At 48.1% G+C, this 20,273-nt stretch overlaps 1 protein-coding gene across 1 annotated transcript in view; it reads right to left on the reverse strand.

Annotated features, from left to right (window-relative positions):
- Positions 1-20,273, reverse strand: part of LOC139046944 (A disintegrin and metalloproteinase with thrombospondin motifs like) — a 135,601-nt gene that overhangs the window by 76,652 nt on the left and 38,676 nt on the right. Inside the window, exons 4-5 of the mRNA XM_070520874.1 lie at positions 19,310-19,402; positions 5,077-5,197 (exon numbers count right to left, since the gene is read on the reverse strand). Coding sequence (XP_070376975.1) covers positions 5,077-5,197; positions 19,310-19,402 — 214 coding nt within the window. The remainder of the gene's footprint in view (positions 1-5,076; positions 5,198-19,309; positions 19,403-20,273) is intronic.

Here is a 20,273-nt window from a genome sequence, read left to right on the forward strand (position 1 = left end):
TCCCCTGCGAAGTCCGAACTCCTCCTCTACAGGCTTAGTCTCCGTGGCCGCCGTCCGAAATATTCCACTGCTAAACGCCATTACGAAGACATCGCGATTCATCTCACGGATGGCAGCCCCATACCCCTCGTCAGCAATATCCGTCTGGTCGGCATGCTCATAGGAGCGAAAGGAGCGAATGACATGGCCCTCGCCAAAATCAATATGCATACCGCTAACACCATGAGACTTTTCAAGCGGCTCTCTAACCGCCATGGGGGTATGAAAGTGGAGAATCTCCTCCGAATAATCCAGTCATTCGTAATTTGCCCCATCACGTTGCTGCGTATCTAAATTGGTACAATGCTGAACAAACCAATCTCAACATCCACGCGTACGCGTTGTCTATAAACAAGCGCTCTGCCTCCCTGGTTACACCAGCACTGACCTACTCCTTCAACTAGGCGCCCATGACACACTGGATGAGCTCATCGAGTCCCAACACCGCTCTCAGCTGAAGAGACTCACTCTTACAGTGACGGGCCACCACATCCTCACCTCACTCGGTATCACCTACCACCATCAACACCGCCATAACCACCAGATCCCCTCCACCATACGAGCCTGAATTCGGGCGGACCCTATCCCCAGAAACATGCACCCCGAATACAACCGCGCACGCCGCACAGCACGTGCCACGGCTCTCACCAAATCCCTTGCCGCCACGATGATGGGAGTATCGTCGACGCCGCCGAATATCCCCACGATATTCGCTTTGCAGCCGTCACCACGTCTGAAGGCTCTGTCCATCATGCTATCAGCCCAGTAACCCCCCACGCTGAGGAAGCTGAAGTGGCCATCGCGCTAGCCACACTAGACCTAACATTCCATACCATCGTTTCTCACTCCCGCTCCACCGTTATCAACTATATCAAAGGCCGTATCTCACACCAAGCCTTGCGCATCTTGTAACTAGCACCCCACTCAAGCGATCATCAGGTTACACTCGTCTGGTTCCCAGCTCATGTAGCCACCGTACACCCGCACCTACCCAACCTCAATGGGGTTACTCACTCCCCAGAGCAAGGTCTTGTTAATCGCGCGGGAGACAGGATGGCTGCCGCCACCTGTAGGGATCACCTGACACACTACAATGATCTTGCGAAATCCTTCTACTTAGAGCTTAGAACCTTCCCCGGCCCACACAACCAACGATCCCGAGTGCAGGCTACAACTTTCCGCCTGGTACACACCAATACTTGGCCCTCGTTACAACGTTACAAGATCTACGCAGACATTTACCGCAATCCCACGTGCCACATCCGCAAGACACAGCCAGACACTCTTCCACACATGCTTTGGGGCTGTGCACAACAATACCCCCCCACTAAGCCCACGACCCTCTCGACGAGATGGCACCCTGCCCTGCATAGCTCTAACCTTGACGACCAACTCTCGGCAACTCAGCAAGCCTGCGAGGCGGAGAAAAGGCCACACCTCGACGTCCCCACGTGGGAGGCCCAGGCCGAGCCACCACCTCTTGCTGGTTTCAACATAGTTTATTCAGTGAGTCAGGTGCTCAGAAACGAAGAACTCAATCTTCAAAACGATTGCAAACAGGCTTTGCAACCACGTATTTCTGTTGAGTGCGAGTAGTAGGTATTCTGCGAGCGTCTAGCTTGTCTGGCTGAGAGCCTTTGTGGCCACTTCTGTATATGTAGCTTACTATCGCGTTGGCTGCGGCCAAATTGTTTTAGAAACACGCATCCGCTCATGCATTTGTGCTCTTAAAGTGCAAGAAGAAATGCCCGGGAATGGAGGAATGCTTGGAAATCACATGTTTTCTTCATGATTTATAGTGCGGCTTGGAATGGCTCCGGCATTTCCACTCCACGTATGTAAAGCGAGTTGCTTTTATAATGTAATTTCCCCATTCACCACTTTCGTACGTTTCCCCTCTAAGCGCCATATTCCTATATGGTCTAAATACAAAAATGACACATACTTGCAATTTTTTTCAACTGACGTAGTTCAGTGGAGCTTCGTACGGGAACTACTGCTGCTTACCTGGGGCCACAACGTCGGATGAATGTAGGAAAAGCCCGGAATGAGCATTTATATATAGAGAGAAATAAACATTGCCTCAATTACAAGGCGTTTTTCGTCTACTTTATGAGATTGCACCTGGCACAGATTTGGTGGATGCTTGCAAATATCATTGGCAATCATTTTGATTAAAGATACGAATCCGCACTAAGACCGCGCGCAATTGAGCAACAAAAGCATGTATATTGCTACGGAATAGTATTACAAATGACGAAGAGGTGAGCAGTAAGAAGACGACGACGACGATTGTAGGCTAGCGTGGGCTGTTGCCTCTTGGCCAAGTGCGGCGTAATACGTTGTAAATATGCTTGTATATAGCGTTTCATCTGCGTCTTCTTACGTAACAATACATATACCTCGGCGCTATATATATATATATATATATATATAGCGTCGAGTAGCGCAGCCGGCGTAGTGTGTGCCATCATTGAGCGTTCAAAATGGCGCGCCCAGAACCGAAATCGAAGGCATTTAATTCCATCCGCTTGGTGCACTGCAGTACATTTGGCCGCTAGACTATGGGAGTGTCTACTCTTGTTGAATGTCTTGATGATCTGCCGGTCAAGTGCGTCGGCTTTTATACATGAGCCATCCAAGGTTCCAGAGTATTTTCTTGTGCCCGCGTGTCTTCCAGCAGAAATTTCTACACATTCGCGTCGCGCATACATCAAATCAGATTACACAAGCTTCGGTGAGGACAGGAGAAAGAACCATCGATAACACCCAAGAAGCTTCCAATACATCCGGGCGCGCCCCGCGCTGAGGGATAACATTTGTTAGACGGTGAAAAGCGGTCACCCGAAGAAGATAAACACGTACACGTGTGATATCGTGGGCATTGATCACATGGGGCCACCCCTCGCTGCAAATATGGCAGCAGATTTGTCATTGTGGTCACGCACTACTTGAATAAAACTCTTGCTTGTGCTAGTTGGTTCATGCTTGAATTAGTATAGGCAAGGCGCAGAAGACCAAGACCCACGAAGAAGAACACAAGCGAACACAGGCGCTGGTCCTGTTGTTTTTCTTCTTCTTGTGTCCTGGTCTTCTGCGCCTTGCCTTTACTAATTCAAGCACTACTTGAATAAGTGGTTGAAGTTCGAGCCATCCCTGATCCTGCAGCCACTCTTGTGATGTCTTTCATTAACGAGTGCCTCATATTCCGACATGGCACGTGGAAGTTGATGATTGATGACCGTCGCACGGCATTTATGTTGCGTGCTTTCAAATCTTTCTTGTTTAAGCATGGAATACAACACACTGCAGCATCCCCGCAACATCTGCAACCAAACAGGATGGTCGAGCGCTGCAACCGCGCCATAAAAGACGTCATTTATTCCTACCTCTCTCCCAGGCACTTCCACTGGGATGACAACCTCGCTGCTGCGGTTTTCGCTCCAAACACGTCCCAACAGGAAGATGAACAAAACGAGAAGAAAGTGAAAGCAGGAGCCACCGTTTCGACAAGTGGATGTGTCTTCTTCAAGAGGACTTATGCTGTCGTCGCAACAGTATGTATAGCTCGGTTTCTTCTAAAGAGGAAAGGGCGTAAGGCAGGTGGGTGTGGTGACGAGCGAAGGTGTGTTAGCGGCGAGTGTGTAAAACTGAGAGGAAAGGAGTGCTGTGCACAAAGCCAGTGACACGGCTTTGTATGAATCACGTGTCAATGGCCGTGTGTAAGCCGGCGTGTTAACGGCGTGCGCAGCACCCCTCTATTACCTGTTTCGCTGTTGGCCATGGTCTATTGTGTCGCTTAAAGAGATAAAACAAGGAGTGGCAGAAGCCGGCACTCATGAAAAAAAAAATTAAAGAAAATACCGAAATGGAGTGAATAAATAATTATATAAAAGGATAAGAATGGAACGAAAGGAAAAAAAACAGTAAGCAACCAATATTAAGCGCTGTTGCCTATAGCTTGAAATTTATCCTAGCAAATAGATTCTAAAGCTCCCTTTCAAACGTTTATGCCTATTTGCTGCAATGTCTTGAACGTATGAATAAGGTATGATTCTCTGTACTTTTTTTCCCGTTCAGAACGGGAGTTTGACTGTAAGATGTAGAGTTTAAGTTATGACCCGATTGGTAGAAATGCTGGCGATGGCATTGGGAATCTTTTTCGCTGTGTCCGCAAGATGCGCGTTTAATATGACGTTCATTGATTGTCCCGTTTCACCGATATAATGATTCTTAGAGATGTAGCATTCAAGCATATAAATCACATCCTAATATGTACAAGTGAAGCTAGATTTGACTCCTTGCGTGTAACTGTTTGAGGTGCTCTTAACTTTAATATCACTTTGAAGGTGCCTGCAGGTTTTCCACCTGGGCCAACAACATGCTTTTATTACGGGAGAATGAGGTTGCCTGACTTTTGCGTGCACTAAACGTCTTTGACGTTCGTGTTGCGGCGATAGGTAACCCTTGGTACAGCCGGGAACACTTTTCTGAGTCGTATAAATTAACGAGACGTAACTGACTTGAGCGAGTCTACAAGGTAAACAGAAGAACTATTTTCAATTGTTTCGACCGGTGAACCGATCTTCATCAGCGTTTACTAAAAAATTGGAGTTTTCTGCCATGGCCATCTTATTGTAAAGACTGAAGACTGGTCCACCGGTCGAAACTGTTGAATTTAAAAACTTGTTCTTTTACGTTGTTGCATCACTCAAGTTCTTTACGTTTGATGAAAGGTAGCCTAAATAATTTATTTTTACCCATATACTTATCTCATATCGTTTTTAGTCGAACGACACCTGGGCCTGCAAAGCTGCAGCATTATTTTAAACCAGTGGTTCAAATATTTTATATAAAAATTTTCATCAGAAACAAACTCTTCATTTCCCTTTAGCATCTTCATAGTACCAACTGCAATATTTAGTCTTAAGGAAAACAGCCATGGGCTCAACGCTTGCAAGCATACTTCAATGTTCATAAAGACACACTGTGATAAGGAGCGGCATAATGAATTTCGTAGAAAAATTCATATATTACCTTGGGTATCCTCTACTGGAGTCATATTTATTTTTTCTAGATTGTGTGGCATTGATAACTGAAGAGTTCGTCCGCTCGTTTTCAAAGGTTTAATTCGGAATTGCGCGTTGATTATTCCACTCTGTAAAGAAAAAAGTTGCTGTTTTGTAAAGAAGATACAGATGGCAACAAAAACTCTCCATAAAGTCAGAGAAAATTTTGTTGGTGAATTAGAGTTCACTCAGGCCCACCTCCGTATGGTAAGACAAGACAGCTGAAATAGAACAGAGAATAGGTGATCTTATGGGGACAGCAAGGTCACAAGACGGGAGTGCTGCGCCGACAGTGTCTCAGTGTCTCAGTGCCGGTGTTATGGGCTGACCACCTTTAGGACGCCAAAATGACTTTTTCCTCCAGCTCAGAGACCTTGAACCATTGTTACATCAAGAGGTAGCCTAGTATGCGCAGCAATATTTTGATTGTAACCTTGATTGAGCGTTCTACGTGGGGTGTGAATCGTTCTAAGTACCCTGCTTAAGGTGTTCGCTCTGTCAACTGGGTCAAAAAACGCTATTTAAATGCAAGTCATCATTTAGCAAAGCTTCGTTGAGCACAGTAACACAGTCAGTCTCACTTAAGTCAGCAGCAGAGCAGCACACCAGCAGAATACACAAGCAAGAGACCACACATCAAAAAGACTATTTTGTTAAATCGATCTAATATGCGCACTAAAACATACACAATTTTGCGAAATACCATGTGAAAAGCTGAACAAAGGCTTGACCGAATCTGTCCCACCCCACATACTTACATAACCATGGGAGATGAAAAAGTATACTAATTACTCATTGGTACTATGTGTCTTTCACACACACACACACACACACACAAACACACACACGCACGCACACGCACACACGCACACACACACACACACACACACACACACACACACACAAACACTGCATGCGTGTATACAGGTGACCTCTTGCACCGAGGTTCATGAAATGCTCCGAGGAGAAACGCGTAAGTGATGTCAGGTAAAGCTGCAGATTGTCGAATGTATCTAAGGTCTTCCTGGCTGTCAATGTTCTTCGTTCGCTAACAGGCACGTCATCCCTGTTGCCTTCGTTGATTCGCGTCCTTTCCGTCCTATAAGGCATTGAAGACGTTGTCGGTTATCAGTTATCATCATGTCGTATTCATCTCCAACGTAATCGCTAAGAGCCGTACATACTTCTGTGTTACAACAAGCAGCTTGTGCGTTGAGCTATTCCTCAAGCAACGCACCAAGGTTAACACCCACACACATAAATACGGTTGTCAAGTGCGTCAGTAGCGATGTCGTTAGCGCTAGCACAGCTAAGTGGCCTCTGTAGAGGGCAGGATGGCACTGCTACGTGGCGGATTTTCAAATCAGCAGACAGGGTGCCGAACTTCCTTCGTTTTACAAGCGAATTCGTTGCTCAAAGCAGGCGTTCACACTACACATGAAAGGAATTTGACCGGTACCTAATTAATTCTTCGCTATACAGGCTATTTCGTTCTAGAGGCGCTTTATTCCGCGCGCACACACGCACACAAACACGCACACAATACTCCCGTGAAGGGCGCAAGTGAATCAATAAACCTAAACAAAAACGTAGACAGTGCGCATAAGTAAAAAACGTTTAACTAGACCTCATGGTTCTTTAATTAAAAGTATTGTAATGTCAAAATGTTGGTCCCTACGACAAATTTTTAATATGAATGCAATAAATGGCTCTTGAGGCGCAAAATCCGGAGTTGGCGGCGTGACCACACGCTGGTACAAAAAGGTGATGAACCCTCGACCTTTGGTGGGAGTCGAACCCACAACCTTTGGTGTTAATTAGTGCGAGGTTAATTATAGGGCAGTTCATTAAGATCTACTTAATTAGGGTCCTCGAAAACACGACCTTTGGTGGCATTCCAACCATCGACGTTTAGCGGGTGCCGAACCGATGAATTTGGGTGTTAAGTAGGGCCATGTTGCTGAATGCGCAGCTAATTAGGATAGAGTCATTAGGGCTCTAGCTGCCATGGTCATCTTCCTCAGCCGCCTTCTACATATAATGCGCTCCAGCGCATGTCTCGCGCCTCGTGCCACGAGTTGCGAGGTTAGAAAGCAGGAAAGAATAATAAGAAAGCTCCTACTTCTGCCATCGCTCCGAACGGTTCTCAGGCCTTTCGCTTCTGACTCACACATTGTTGTAGTGTGCCTAACCGCAGTGCCTATAACGTGGGGACTCGGACGTGATCGTATGGCGAGCACGATGTCGTGTACGAGGCCATGAACGAGGGACCGACCACCAGCGCACAGGGCCTCGCCACGGTGCAGATTCACCAACCACCCTTTTGGCCATAACATCCTGCAGCCTAGTTTACTCAGGTGGAGGCCGTCTTTTACGCATTACCTCGCAGCGCGCGAAGTTCCTCCACGCTGTATCGGACCTATATACAGAGGTGGTAGAGTAGTTCCAAGATGTTGTCGACGCACACCACGACACCACGCCCTACGACACTTCAAAACTACGGTGCTGCAACGCAAGTCCGTGTCTGCGAAGACGCGTCCAGTGGCTCCTCAATGAAGATGAGATTGGCAACCGTCGACCATCGGAACTTCTGCGTCGTATGCGGTGGCTTCTCTGACTGTAGGCGGGACGCATATAGCCCGCTGCTTCGTTAACTGCTTCTTCAGGTCCTGCCGCAGAATTTAGTGATCGTTTTGGCTACCAAACCAGAAGACATGCCCCTCGACAATCTTGCAGGGCTAGCCGACCGCATGGCTGACTACTCAGAGGTACTGTGGCAACAACGACCGTTCCGCTGTCGCACCTCGAAGGTCGGCAGTCTTACCTTGAGTTAATGGTTGACGAACTTGCTGAGGCCATTAATGCACTACGGTCATCGTCCCACAGTCATCAGCACGACCACGATTGCCGTTGCAGATTCCCATCTCAGACCATTTCCTGTTCTGGCCCCTCGGCGTGGCGCATACTGCTAGTGTCACAATGAATTCTGCGTCAGCGCATGTAGGTGCCGTTTCCCTTGCAGTTGTAAACATGCAGCAGAGTCACTGATAGTGGGCTGTGACTGTTGCCATATAATAAGGCGGCTGTTCTACGCTACTGACAGGATTGCCGGACAACATTTTCTTGTGGACAGAGGTGCAGAGGCCAGTGTCGTTCCCGCCGCAGGATTAGATCGCTGGCGTGCCAAAAAAACAGCGCCCCTTCAAGCAGCCAACCGCACTTCTATCAACACTATGGCCACCATTCTCTTACCATATACTTGGGCCTCCCACGCACCTTCCGATGGGTGCTCATTGTTGCACATGCACGTATGGCCATATTGGGCGTGGAGTTTCTGACCTGCTTCACCCTTAGTCTTGATTTCAGCATTCGTCGCCTTGCTGACACGATGACTAGGATGTCTATACAAGGCATCCTCGTGCCTATGACATGAACCACTAAAACGGTACCACATATACCATAATCTGAGTTCGCCTCAATTCTGTCTACTTCGCAGCCATCACGATACCTTCCAACCTTGAGCTGCCAGAATGTCTCAACGTCAGGTTACCATGCAGACACCAAGGGCCCCTGGTGTTCTGTCCACCGAGGCACCTCCCTGGTGACCGCATTGCCATCGCAAGGAGAAAATTGCTACATGTGCTGCAACTGCCTATAATTCGTAGCTGTACGAGCAGTTGGTCTTCAGCTCTGCACATTGTACCATAGCGTGATCCAGGGTATTGACGCCCGTGCGGTGGCTACCGAGCCCTCAACGCGCGCTGTTCCAGATCACTGTCCACCCCCTCACATAAATGACTTTGCGGCCGAACTAGCTGCAACGTTAATATTCAGCGAGACAGCTTTAGTGAAGGCCTACCACGAAATCCCTGTCGAGCCAGCGGACATCCCAAAGGCTGCAATCGCGACAAGATTCGGGCTTTTCGAGTACACCCGCGTGCTGTTTGGGCTGCGAAACGCTGCTGAGATGTTCCAGAGGTCTCCTGGGGACCACCCTTTATGTTCGCATACCTCAGTGACCTGCTGGTGCTAGAATTTCTTCAGAGCAGCATAGCAGCCATTTGCCCCTGTGATATTCTCGGCTCGAGGAACACCGCTTCCTCCTTTGTCTATTTGGTATCCACGACATCCGGACAGGCCACCATTGGAATATGAACCTGGCAACGTTTAACGCTAGAACGTTATCTAGTGAAGCGAGTCTAGCAGTGCTATTGGAGGAATTAGAGGACAGTAAATGGGATATAATAGGGCTCAGTGAAATTAGGAGGCCAAAAGAAGCATATACAGTGCTAAAAAGCGGGCACGTCCTGTGCTACCGGGGCTTAGCGGAGATTTCTGATTAATAAGAATATAGCTGGTAACATACAGGAATTCTATAGCATTAACGAGAGGGTGGCAGGTCTTGTTGTGAAACTTAATAAGAGGTACAAAATGAAGATAGTACAGGTCTACGCCCCTACATCCAGTCATGATGACCAGGAAGTCGAAAGCTTCCATGAAGACGTGGAATCGGCGATGGGTAGAGTGAAAACCAAATACACTATACTAATGGGCGACTTTAATGCCAAGGTAGGCAAGAAGCAGGCTGGAGACAAAGCAGTGGGGGAATATGGCATAGGCACTAGGAATAGCAGGGGAGAGTTATTAGTAGAGTTTACGGAACAGAATAATATGAGAATAATAAATACCTTCTTCCGCAAGCGGGATAGCCGAAAGTGGACGTGGAGGAGCCCGAACGGCGAGACTAGAAATGAAATAGACCTCATACTCTGCGCTAACCCTGGCATCATACAAGATGTGGACGTGCTCGGCAAGGTGCACTGCAGTGACCACAGGATGGTAAGAACTCGAATTAGCCTAGAACTGAGAAGGGAACGGAAGAAACTAGTACATAAGAAGCCAATCACTGAGTTAGCGGTAAGAGGGAAAATACAGGAATTCCAGATCAAGCTACAGAACAGGTACTCGGCTTTAACTCAGGAAGAGGACCTTAGTGTTGAAGCAATGAACGACAATCTTGTGGGCATCATTAAGGAGTGTGCAGTGGAAGTCGGTGGCAACTCCGTTAGACAGGTTACCAGTAAACTATCACAGGAGACGAAAGATCTGATCAAGAAACGCCAATGTATGAAAGCCTCTAACCCTACAGCTAGAATAGAACTGGCAGAACTTTCCAAGGTAATCAACAAGCGTAAGACAGCTGACATAAGGAAGTGTAATACGGATAGAATTGAACTTGCTCTCAGGAACGGAGGAAGCCTAAAAACAGTGAAAAACAAAACTAGGAATTGGCAAGAATCAGATATATGCGTTAAGAGACAAAGCCGGCAATATCATAACTAATATGGATGAGATAGTTCGAGTGGCTGAGGAGTTCTATAGAGATTTATACAGTACCAGTGGCACACACCACGATAATGGAAGAGAAAATAGTCTAGAGGAATTCGAAATCCCAAGGTAACCCCGGAAGAAGTAAAGAAAGCCTTAGGAAATATGCAAAGGGGGAAGGCAGCTGGGGAGGATCACGTAACATCAGATTTGTTGAAGGATGGTGGGCAGATTGTTCTAGAGAAACTGGCCACCCTGTATACGCAATGCCTCATGACCTCGAGCATACCGGAATCTTGGAAGAACGCTAACATAATCCTAATCCATAAGAAAGGGGACGCCGAAGACTTGAAAAATTATAGACCGATCAGCTTACTGTCCGTTGCCTACAAACTATTCACTAAGGTAATCGCAAATAGAATCAGGAACACCTTAGACTTCTGTCAAGCAAAGGACCAGGCAGGATTCCGTAAAGGCTACTCAACAATAGATCATATTCACACTATCAATCAGGTGATAGAGAAATGTGCGGAATATAACCAACCCTTATATATAGCTTTCATTGATTACGAGAAAGCGTTTGATTCTGTCGAAACCTCAGCAGTCATGTAGGCATTACGGAATCAGGGTGTAGACGAGCCGTATGTAAAAATACTGAAAGGTATATATAGCGGCTCCACAGCCACCATAGTCCTCCATAAAGAAAGCAACAAAATCCCAATAAAGAAAGGCGTCAGGCAGGGAGATACGATCTATCCAATGCTATTCACAGCGTGTTTACAGGAGGTATTCAGAGACCTGGATTGGGAAGAAATGGGGATAAAAGTTAATGGAGAATACCTCAGTAACTTGCGATTCGCTGATGATATTGCCTTGCTTAGTAACTCAGGGAACCAACTGCAATGCATGCTCACTGACCTGGAGAGGCAAAGCAGAAGAGTGGGTCTAAAAGTTTATCTGCAGAAAACTAAAGTAATGTTTAACAGTCTCGGAAGAGAACAGCAATTTACAATAGGCAGCGAGGCACTGGAAGAAGTAAGGGAATACGTCTACTTAGGGCAGGTAGTGACGGCAGATCCGGATCATGAGAGAGAAATAATCAGAAGAATAAGAATGGGCTGGGGTGCGTTTGGCAGGCATTCTTAGATCATGAACAGCAGGTTGCCATTATCCCTCAAGAGGAAAGTGTATAATAGCTGCGTCTTACCAGTACTCACCTACGGGGCAGAAACCTGGAGGCTTACGAAAAGGGCTCTACTCAAATTGAGGACGACGCAACGAGCTATGGAAAGAATGATAGGTGTAACGTTAAGGGATAAGAAAAGAGCAGAGTGTGTGAGGGAACAAACGCGAGTTAATGACATCTTAGTTGAAATCAAGAAAAAGAAATGGGCATGGGCAGGACATGTAATGAGGAGGGAGGATAACCGATGGTCATTAAGGGTTACGGACTGGATCCCAAGGGAAGGGAAGCGTAGCAGGGGGTGGCAGAAAGTTAGGTGGGCGGATGAGATTAAGAAGTTTGCAGGGACAGCATGGCCACAATTAGTACATGACCGGGGTTGTTGGAGAAGTATGGGAGAGGCCTTCGCCCTGCAGTGGGCGTAACCAGGCTGATGATGATGATGATGACATCGAGTTACTCGGACAACGCGTAAGTCAGTCCTGAAGGAATCAGACCATTGGAAAAGACAGTTAGGCCTTGCGAGAGTTGCGACTGCGAAAGCTCTGTGAATTCTTTGGGCGCCTTGACCCGCTGTGGTTGCTTAGAGATTATGGTGTTGTGCTGATAAGCAGGAAGTCGTGGGATGGAATCCCGGCCATTGCGGCCGAGTTTCCATGATGGCTAATTGCGAAAACACCCATGTACATAGAATTAGGTGCGCCTTAAAGAGCCCCAGGTGGTCCGAATTTGCGGAGTCCACCACAACAGCGTGACCTATAGAGGGCCCCTCACTAGGCCCAATAGCAAATTTTGGTTATAGGCTGGAAGTTGTTACGTGTCCTCTAGAGAGAATTCTGCCGCAAACATTTTTCAAGTCGGCTCATTAATATCCGATATAGACATATTTCAGTGCCACGAAGCCATGATTTCAGCAGGCGGGCTCCACTGCGCAGCTAGGCTCCCTCTCCACTCACCCCGCGTAGCCTTCGCAAGCGAAATTCCTTCCCCAAATTCTCCTATGCCGCACCTCGAGGATCGCCTGACACATCACAGACTCCACCTGAATTTTCTTTCTCCTCGCTTTTTTGGGGGGATGTGCATTTGCGCTGGCGGCGTTGCGCGTAAGGTGTACCGTTTTGCACATCGCACGATTTTTCGCGCTACGCACAAGGACAAATGAGTAGCGGTATAATTCAAAGTTACACGAATACTGAGGTTAAACAAGCGGATCGCAGAGCATGGTCACGCGCTGGAACACGTAGAAAATAGTATTGTTTCGGTACCTGCACACGTGACCACGCGACCATGGGAACAAGCAGAAGAAGCGGAAGTACATCTCTCTTGCTTCGGCGCGAAATAGAGCAAAAAACATGCAGACATTCAGTTCTTGGGTTTTATTGTTTCGCTAAACTTCAATTTGTCAATTCAAGCAACATATCACACAAATAACAGATGGTGCGCTAAATAATTCTCGAAGTCACGTGTCACCACGAGCGACGTCACACTACGGACTCGAGTACGTAGGCGAAGGGACGCGAGTACGTCATCCTCCTGCTTGGAGCACGGTGACCGCGAGGAGAAGAAAAAACGGCGCTCGGTTTGAAATTTCAGGTATTTCCGCGGTGCGTGGCGATGTAATAGTTTGCAGACACGATCGTTATCTCACAATGTATGATCTGCGCTTGTCAGCTCAATATGGCTTGACCTGGTGACGGACTCCATCATTCCGACCCTGATTTTGGCACGTAAAGTCCTATAAATAAATTTTTTGGGGCCCCTCGACTTCCCTCACCATTTTCTTCTTAATATCGCCTGAATTAATATACCCCCGACCGAGCTTCGAAAGAACACTAAAGCTCTGTCCGCTCCACTACCCCGGACCTCTGACGCCGATGAATCCTTCTTAGCTGCCAAAACGCATTGGCAGATGCCAGCCTGCTGGTGCATCCCCTACTTGTCGCACCAATGCGTCTTATCACCAATGCCTCAAGTGCATCTGTCGGCGCAGTTTTGCAACAGTTCCAGAGCAACTCCTGGTGTCCACTCGCGTTTTTCTCACAGAAGCTGAATCCGGCAAAAACGCGCTACAGCACGTTCGGTCACGAGCTGCTTGTGGTATACTTGGGTGTTCGGCATTTCCGACACATACTGGAAGGAACAAGCTTTCACGTCCTCACTTATCACAAGCCTTTGACGTTCACTTTTCATTGTAGTCGCCACACTTATGCCGCATTAGAGATACAGCACCTCAATTTTATCTCCCGGTTCACCTTGGACATACGACACATTCAAGGCCCCGTCGACGCAGCCGGGGTTACCTTCTCCCGTATCGTCGCAATATGCACGACCCCAGTTGACTTCAAAGAAATTGCCACGGCGCAGCGTTCCGACGTCGAGCTTCGGGACCTCCGGTCCTCTGCTACGTCATTAGCGCTGTCCGACGTTCCCTTCCATTTTCTTCAGGCGCTATCACTTACAGCTTGTCAAAGGGTCGAACACACCCATTCGTTCCATACCAACTACGCCATCAAGCATTTGACAAGCTACAAAGCGCAAGTCATCCCGGAGTTCGTACCACAGAGCGTGTAATACTTCCCGTCATCTGTGGCCGAGTATGAACTCTGATGTTTGCCACAGGGTTCGCTCGCGAATGCCTTCATTGTCAACGCTGCGCGACGACACGTAACAAGAAGTCGCCAATTCACTCCTTTTGTACACCTGACGCCCGATTCGATCACATTCCCATCGACATCGTTGGCCCGCTGACAACATATCAAGGTGCTTGCTACACGCTCACTTGTGTATATCGTTATACCTGCTAGCCTTAAGAATTTCCTCGCATTGACATAGCGACACTTACAGCGGCTTCCGCGTTTGTCAATGGTTGCATCTCGCGCATTGGATACCCCAGCGTTGTTACGACCGGTCGCGGCCGACAGTTCGAATGTGTTCTCTTCCGGGCCCGCTTGGCATCCACTATATCCACAATACCGCGCCTCCCCAATAGGTGCATGTAATAGTTCAATGCCTTCGCCGTCAACTCAAAGCAGCCTTGATGACCCGCGAGGCTCGCTATTCTTGGGCTGATGATTTTTATCTCATCCTGCTAGGCATGCGCTTCTCTTTCAAAGAAGACGTTGGCTGCACGGCTTCGCAGCTAGTCTATGGTACAAGGTTTCAATTACCCGATGAATTTTTCGCACCAGCTACTGTTGCCAGGCCTGATACAGCAAGATATGTTCAGCCGCTCCTGATCCTGTTTGCATGAGAGTGTCCATGCCCGAGAGGGTGGCAGCCTCAAGTAATGTTTTTGTCAGCAAAGACTGCTTTCGTACAGCGTGGAGGCATCCGACCATTTCTCACGTATCTCTATGACGGTCCTTTCAAGGTACTCAAGCGGACAGAAAGAACTGTTTACCATCGACCTCTACGGACGTAAAGAAGTCAAGGCGGTAGACGGGGTCAAACCATCCTACCTACTGAACTCACCATTATTATCCGCTCTCGACGGCTTTACAGCCGATGAAACTACGGATATGCCCTATCGTATGGCATCAAACATTGTTGCTTGGGCGCTGCTGCACCGCTGCTCTTCTACTAAAAGCGGGGTGGGTGTGCGGAGGAGAGGGGGACTCTCTAGCATCTTCCTCAGCCGCCTTTTACATATGGGGCGCTCCGGCTCGTGTGTCTCGTGTCTCGCGCCGCGAGCTGCGAGATTATGAAACGGAGAAGAAGAATAAAAAGAGCTTATGCTCCTGCCATGGGTCTGAACGGCTCTCAGGCCATTCGCTCGCTGACTCACACATTGTTGTAGTGGACCTAGCCTTGCTCCCTATAAACGCGCTCGAACCTGCGACCTTTCGTATGAGTCGAGCCCATGACATTTGGTGTTATTCAAATCTAAGTTAACTGACGCACAGTTAAATAATGCCGAGGTAATTAAGGAACTCGTACGCATGACCTTTGTTGGGATTCGGACTCTCGAACATTGGTCGGAGTCGAACCCACTACCTTGCGTTGTGACATAATGCCGAAGCATCGCGTGGTGTTCGCAATGCTTTCGTATTCATCCACGTAGGGATAACTAAGTACCCCTTGAAATTTTGAATTTCGGTCCACCGGGGTGGCTCGGGCGCTATGCCATTCAACTGCTAAGCAGGAAACGGCAGGATCGGTACCAGGCGCGGCTGTCGCATTTCTGTCGGGGCGGATTGCAAAACCGTGGAGAAAAGAAAGAACGGAGGAGGAGGACCTGGGCGTATCTGTTTGTGAAGCGTTGTGACGCTGGAAGTTGTGGCGTTACTCTACCATCTTGTTGCGGCAGACTCTCCTCTATTGTTTACATTTCTCGCCTTCGGCGGGCTACTACGCAGGACTGCGTGGAAGTGCGCGCGCCGTAGTGATCCGACCAACTGCATCTAATCGCGGTGTATAGCATCGCGATATCCGGTAAGTCACTTCGTCCGAGTATTGCACCGTAGCGTTGAAAGGAGTTCATAATAAAGTCCGTAGATTATACAGTGAGGCCGGTCTCCGTTTCTTCGAGCTTTTTTGAAAATAAGTTTCCGCGTTCTTACTGCACTGCAGGTATGCTCGGAAGATGAGCGGCTGCACACTTCACGCACATGACGACACATCGACCTATGGCTCTGCATATTGTGAAAATAAACAAGTATTTTGGTCATGTATTTAAGAATAGTTTTGATTTACTGAACACGTTCCGGGCTGCCACGCACCGCAGCGATGTGACGAGCCACAGTGCGCCGAAAAGTAAGCCAGCAGAAGAGGACGTAGTTACGCGTTTAGGTAGACTGACTGCAGTCTGAGGTATATTGTACTCACGGTAAGTGAAGCTTCACGGAAACAAAGTTCTGCGGCAGCCGCTGCGTTGTGCCCAACAGTATACGAGCGTATGTGTGCGGCTAGCACGTTGATCGGTCTACGTGCAACCAACCATCAGGCGTTTGATGTGCGTTCAGTTCTATATGCTCTTCTGTCGAGCCTTGTTCACTCTTGCACCGCATCCACCAACCTTCACTTCTCTATGCCCCTCGGGCACATACATAACAGCTCTGCGGCAAAGAGGGTTCGTCTCTTAAGTACTCACAGCAGCCACTTCTTTCCCAGCCTTCAACATGGCTGTTCTGCGAGCTGCAAATGCACCGTCCACTCTCAAAAGCAAGAAGACTGCACAGCGGTCACTGATCTGCGAGGCGTTTGCCGTGCATACACTGAAGCACAACGCCTTCAGTCTGTGATAATGCGTTAGTATGAATCCACAGAAGACGGCAAATTTACTCCCTGATCGTCCGTGAAGTGGTACGTGGCATAAGGTGTTGCACGCGCCATCGTGTTACGCTTTTTACTCCATCCAGTCCCACCTTACCATCACAACAGCCGGGAGTGCACCGTCTAGTTAAGACAGCGGAACAAAACTCGCAGACTAACGCAAACCTGGATGGTGCTGGTGGTGGTGAAAAACTTTTATTGATGAGAAGGCCAAAAGTAAAGAAATTAAGAAGGAGCGCTGTGTGCAGCCTGCGGGCTGGCGGTTGTGGCATCCAGGCCATGCCTAGTCGTGACATCCTCCGCCCAGTTCACCAGCCGAAGTTGGATATCCGCCTCGGCGCTGGACAAAGCAGCCTTCCACAGCTGCGGGCTGGTTAGGTGCCAAGAGGCAGGGGGCAAGTGTGCCGGGCAGGAGAACAAGACGTGAGTGTAATCGACGCGGGAGCCGTCACATAAGCGGCAGGCCGGCGAGTGCGTCCCGGGGTGGAGGAGGGCAATATGTGCGATAGTGAGATAGGTATGGGCCTGAAGGTGGTGCCACAAGTGTTGGAGGTGCTGGGAAAGGGATTGGTGCAGAGGGGGGAAGGTGAGACGAGAGAGGCAATAGTGCTACGTCACGTCGCGATACGTGAGGAGCGCGTTCTGCCCCGACAACGTGGCCGCTATAGCAAAAAATACCATGCGACATTTCCACACCTCCCTCCTAGCGCGTCGGGTGGGTAGGGCCTATCCTTCGTTTCTTTTGTTCTTCAGGGCAAAAACGCTCGCGTACCATGCAAGTTAAAAAAATTAGCAGTGGCTTAGCTCGGCTATGCCAGGATATACGTAGCGAAAGCTAAGGCATAGCATGATTAGCCTTGGTTAATCTTGATTACAAGTCCACGTTAGTCTGGTTGTCTAGCTATGTTGCGGCGTTTAGCCAGTTGTTCGGCGCGATGTTCGTCTGTTTCCTAGTCGATTCATTTCCACTTCATCTCGTTCCGATGTCGATTCCAGGCCTCCTCCTGCTTATCAGAATTGTCGCCGTCCATACTGCCGCCTCAACTGTGGTTGCGGCGCACGCGAGCTCTCCTTTTCAGTCCTCCGACATGTTATCAGGCATGCGACGCAGCTGGCGAAGCGAGTGGAGGCGAACGCAACGACGAGGCACTTGGTGTGCCGAGGAACGCGGTGTGACGTCTTGTGCCTCCTCGGAGCACGGCCACGGCGAACTCGCAAGTTCGCGGCCAGTAAAGCTTTCGCTTTAAAACATCAGGCCGTAAGTATTTAGCCATACATAGCCTTCAACCACGGCGTCCCTCATGGCCAATAAGCTGATTTTGAGTGCTTAACTTTATAGACTACTGAATAAAACGAAAATAATTGCATTTAGCAAGGTTGACGATAATAACAAAAGCATTTGCTGTACATGGAGAGTGCGGTACTTGTTTAGATGCCGTGTTTCAGTTGGACATACTGTATTCGACTATGTTTACTTCTTGATCGGGTATAGTGTTATGAGCGCGTTAAGATTATCAATTAAACGAATGCTGTATTCGTGGAACCATACAGTTTGTATAACCAACGTCGCCCGGCAAGCACCTACAAGTGAGAAGCTCTGGGTGTTTGCGCTGGTAGGGCTTCTGCTGATCGCGAGCTGCGTGAGGATCGTAACCCATGCGCAGTTGCCTGGAAGCTGCCGAGTCGAGATATGAGCGGAGTTAATTCCTTTAAATCACTCTTAAGAGAACTGGAAAATCAGCATGTGGGTGCACAATCATGATTCAGTTTTCGTATTTTGCGGGCTATGGCTAAAGCCTAGAAAATATAACTGCACAGCACACAGTGTGCTGAACACGACTGGATACTACGGATAGTTTAGGAAGAAATAACAGCTTTTGCATCGGAAGTCACAAGCTTTATTAAAAAACTGGAGACTTCTTTACTTAACTCCTCAATTATTCAGGATAATTAGTACATAATTAAAGGTTGTTTTGGTGGCTGCAGGGGATTAATTATCGAGACCGTAGGTCTCATAAACCTATATTCTAAGGCTTCTTTATGCACAATGGTTAATGTCATCTGGTACACCCTGTATAGTTCTTCCATAAACAATGACGGCGTCGCATTCTAAAAAAAGAAAGAAAAACTCATCCTAGTAGGTTTTCTAAACTCGTTCCGGATAAAAACGCACTAACTATAAGAAAGTACCTTGGAATACCAGACGCCATAATAACGTGTGTCGACGGCGGCGCTCAGATCCAAAATTCATAAAGAGAGCTTCCTGCCTAAATTTTTCCGCTAATAACCTAGCCCTAATTTTAAACCAGTTCAATGCTAGCCGACTTTGAAAACATGGCCATGCCTGGCAAAACCGAATTCCTCCTGCTCTTCTAGAGACCCTTTTATTGCATAAAAATTCTCTCGGACGACCACCTACCATTTGAACGCCAGCCTTCAGCATATACATAAGCACGGAAGATTTGTGGACGATGTCTACGTAAAGGTGCTCTTGTTCTGTAGTTCCGTTGACCTGAAAATAGAGAGTGCGAGTGGTTATTGCAGTTAGTATGGATTACGTATCGCGCTTCTGTCTACTGCTCTGAAAGGTCTCGCAATAAAGCATTACCACATTCGCTTCAGATTTCATGTTACACCATGCTTCAACTTTGTTATTTTCCATTGTATTTAAACGATGTGTTGATACGCTTTGAATCATTGTGGAATCGTCATTGTCCTCTTTCTTTTGTTTCTTTTTATTGCGATAGCACTTATACTCACACTCCACGCGAACTTCTGCCGTTGCCATGGCGTTCTGTATAAAGTCCAAGTGCGATAACATCGCGGCCACGCGCCGCATACAGTAAGTGAGAGCAAAAGCTTGACAGGGTGAGACAATAAGAATGATGGCTCGATGCGCGGTCTTTTGCAGCGCTCGCGCGGGATAAAGGTGGCGAGGATGCGCGCCATCTTTACACGTGCACAAAGTGGCGACTAGGGAAATGGGTGCGCGCTAAAACAGGGCGTTGGGGAATGGCCACGTTGCGTATTTAGAATCCCTAAATACAGCGGGGTGTGGCACTTGTGGAGACGCTGGACGTCTGCACGCATACGCGAGTAAGAGCGGGTCCGACAGCGTAAATGTGGGGACTTTTGCTTTTTGAATATATGACTCTGCCTAGGCACTACTGAGGAGTTTTTTAGCAATGTTGTATGCGTTTGTCCCTGGGCATGCCGGCAGAAGTGAACATGGCGTCGCAAGTTGGCGGCTGGACGTTATTATTATAATTGCTAAATCGTAATTTTTACAAATTCAATGAACGTGTTATTATTTAGCCTTATTGGCGGCGCCTCTAGGACACCAAAGCGGCGACGAAGACACCAAAGCTAGAACCCGGACTCCT

This window comes from Dermacentor albipictus, chromosome 6 (assembly GCF_038994185.2).
Source record: "Dermacentor albipictus isolate Rhodes 1998 colony chromosome 6, USDA_Dalb.pri_finalv2, whole genome shotgun sequence".
NCBI classification, from domain to species: Eukaryota; Metazoa; Arthropoda; class Arachnida; order Ixodida; family Ixodidae; genus Dermacentor; species Dermacentor albipictus.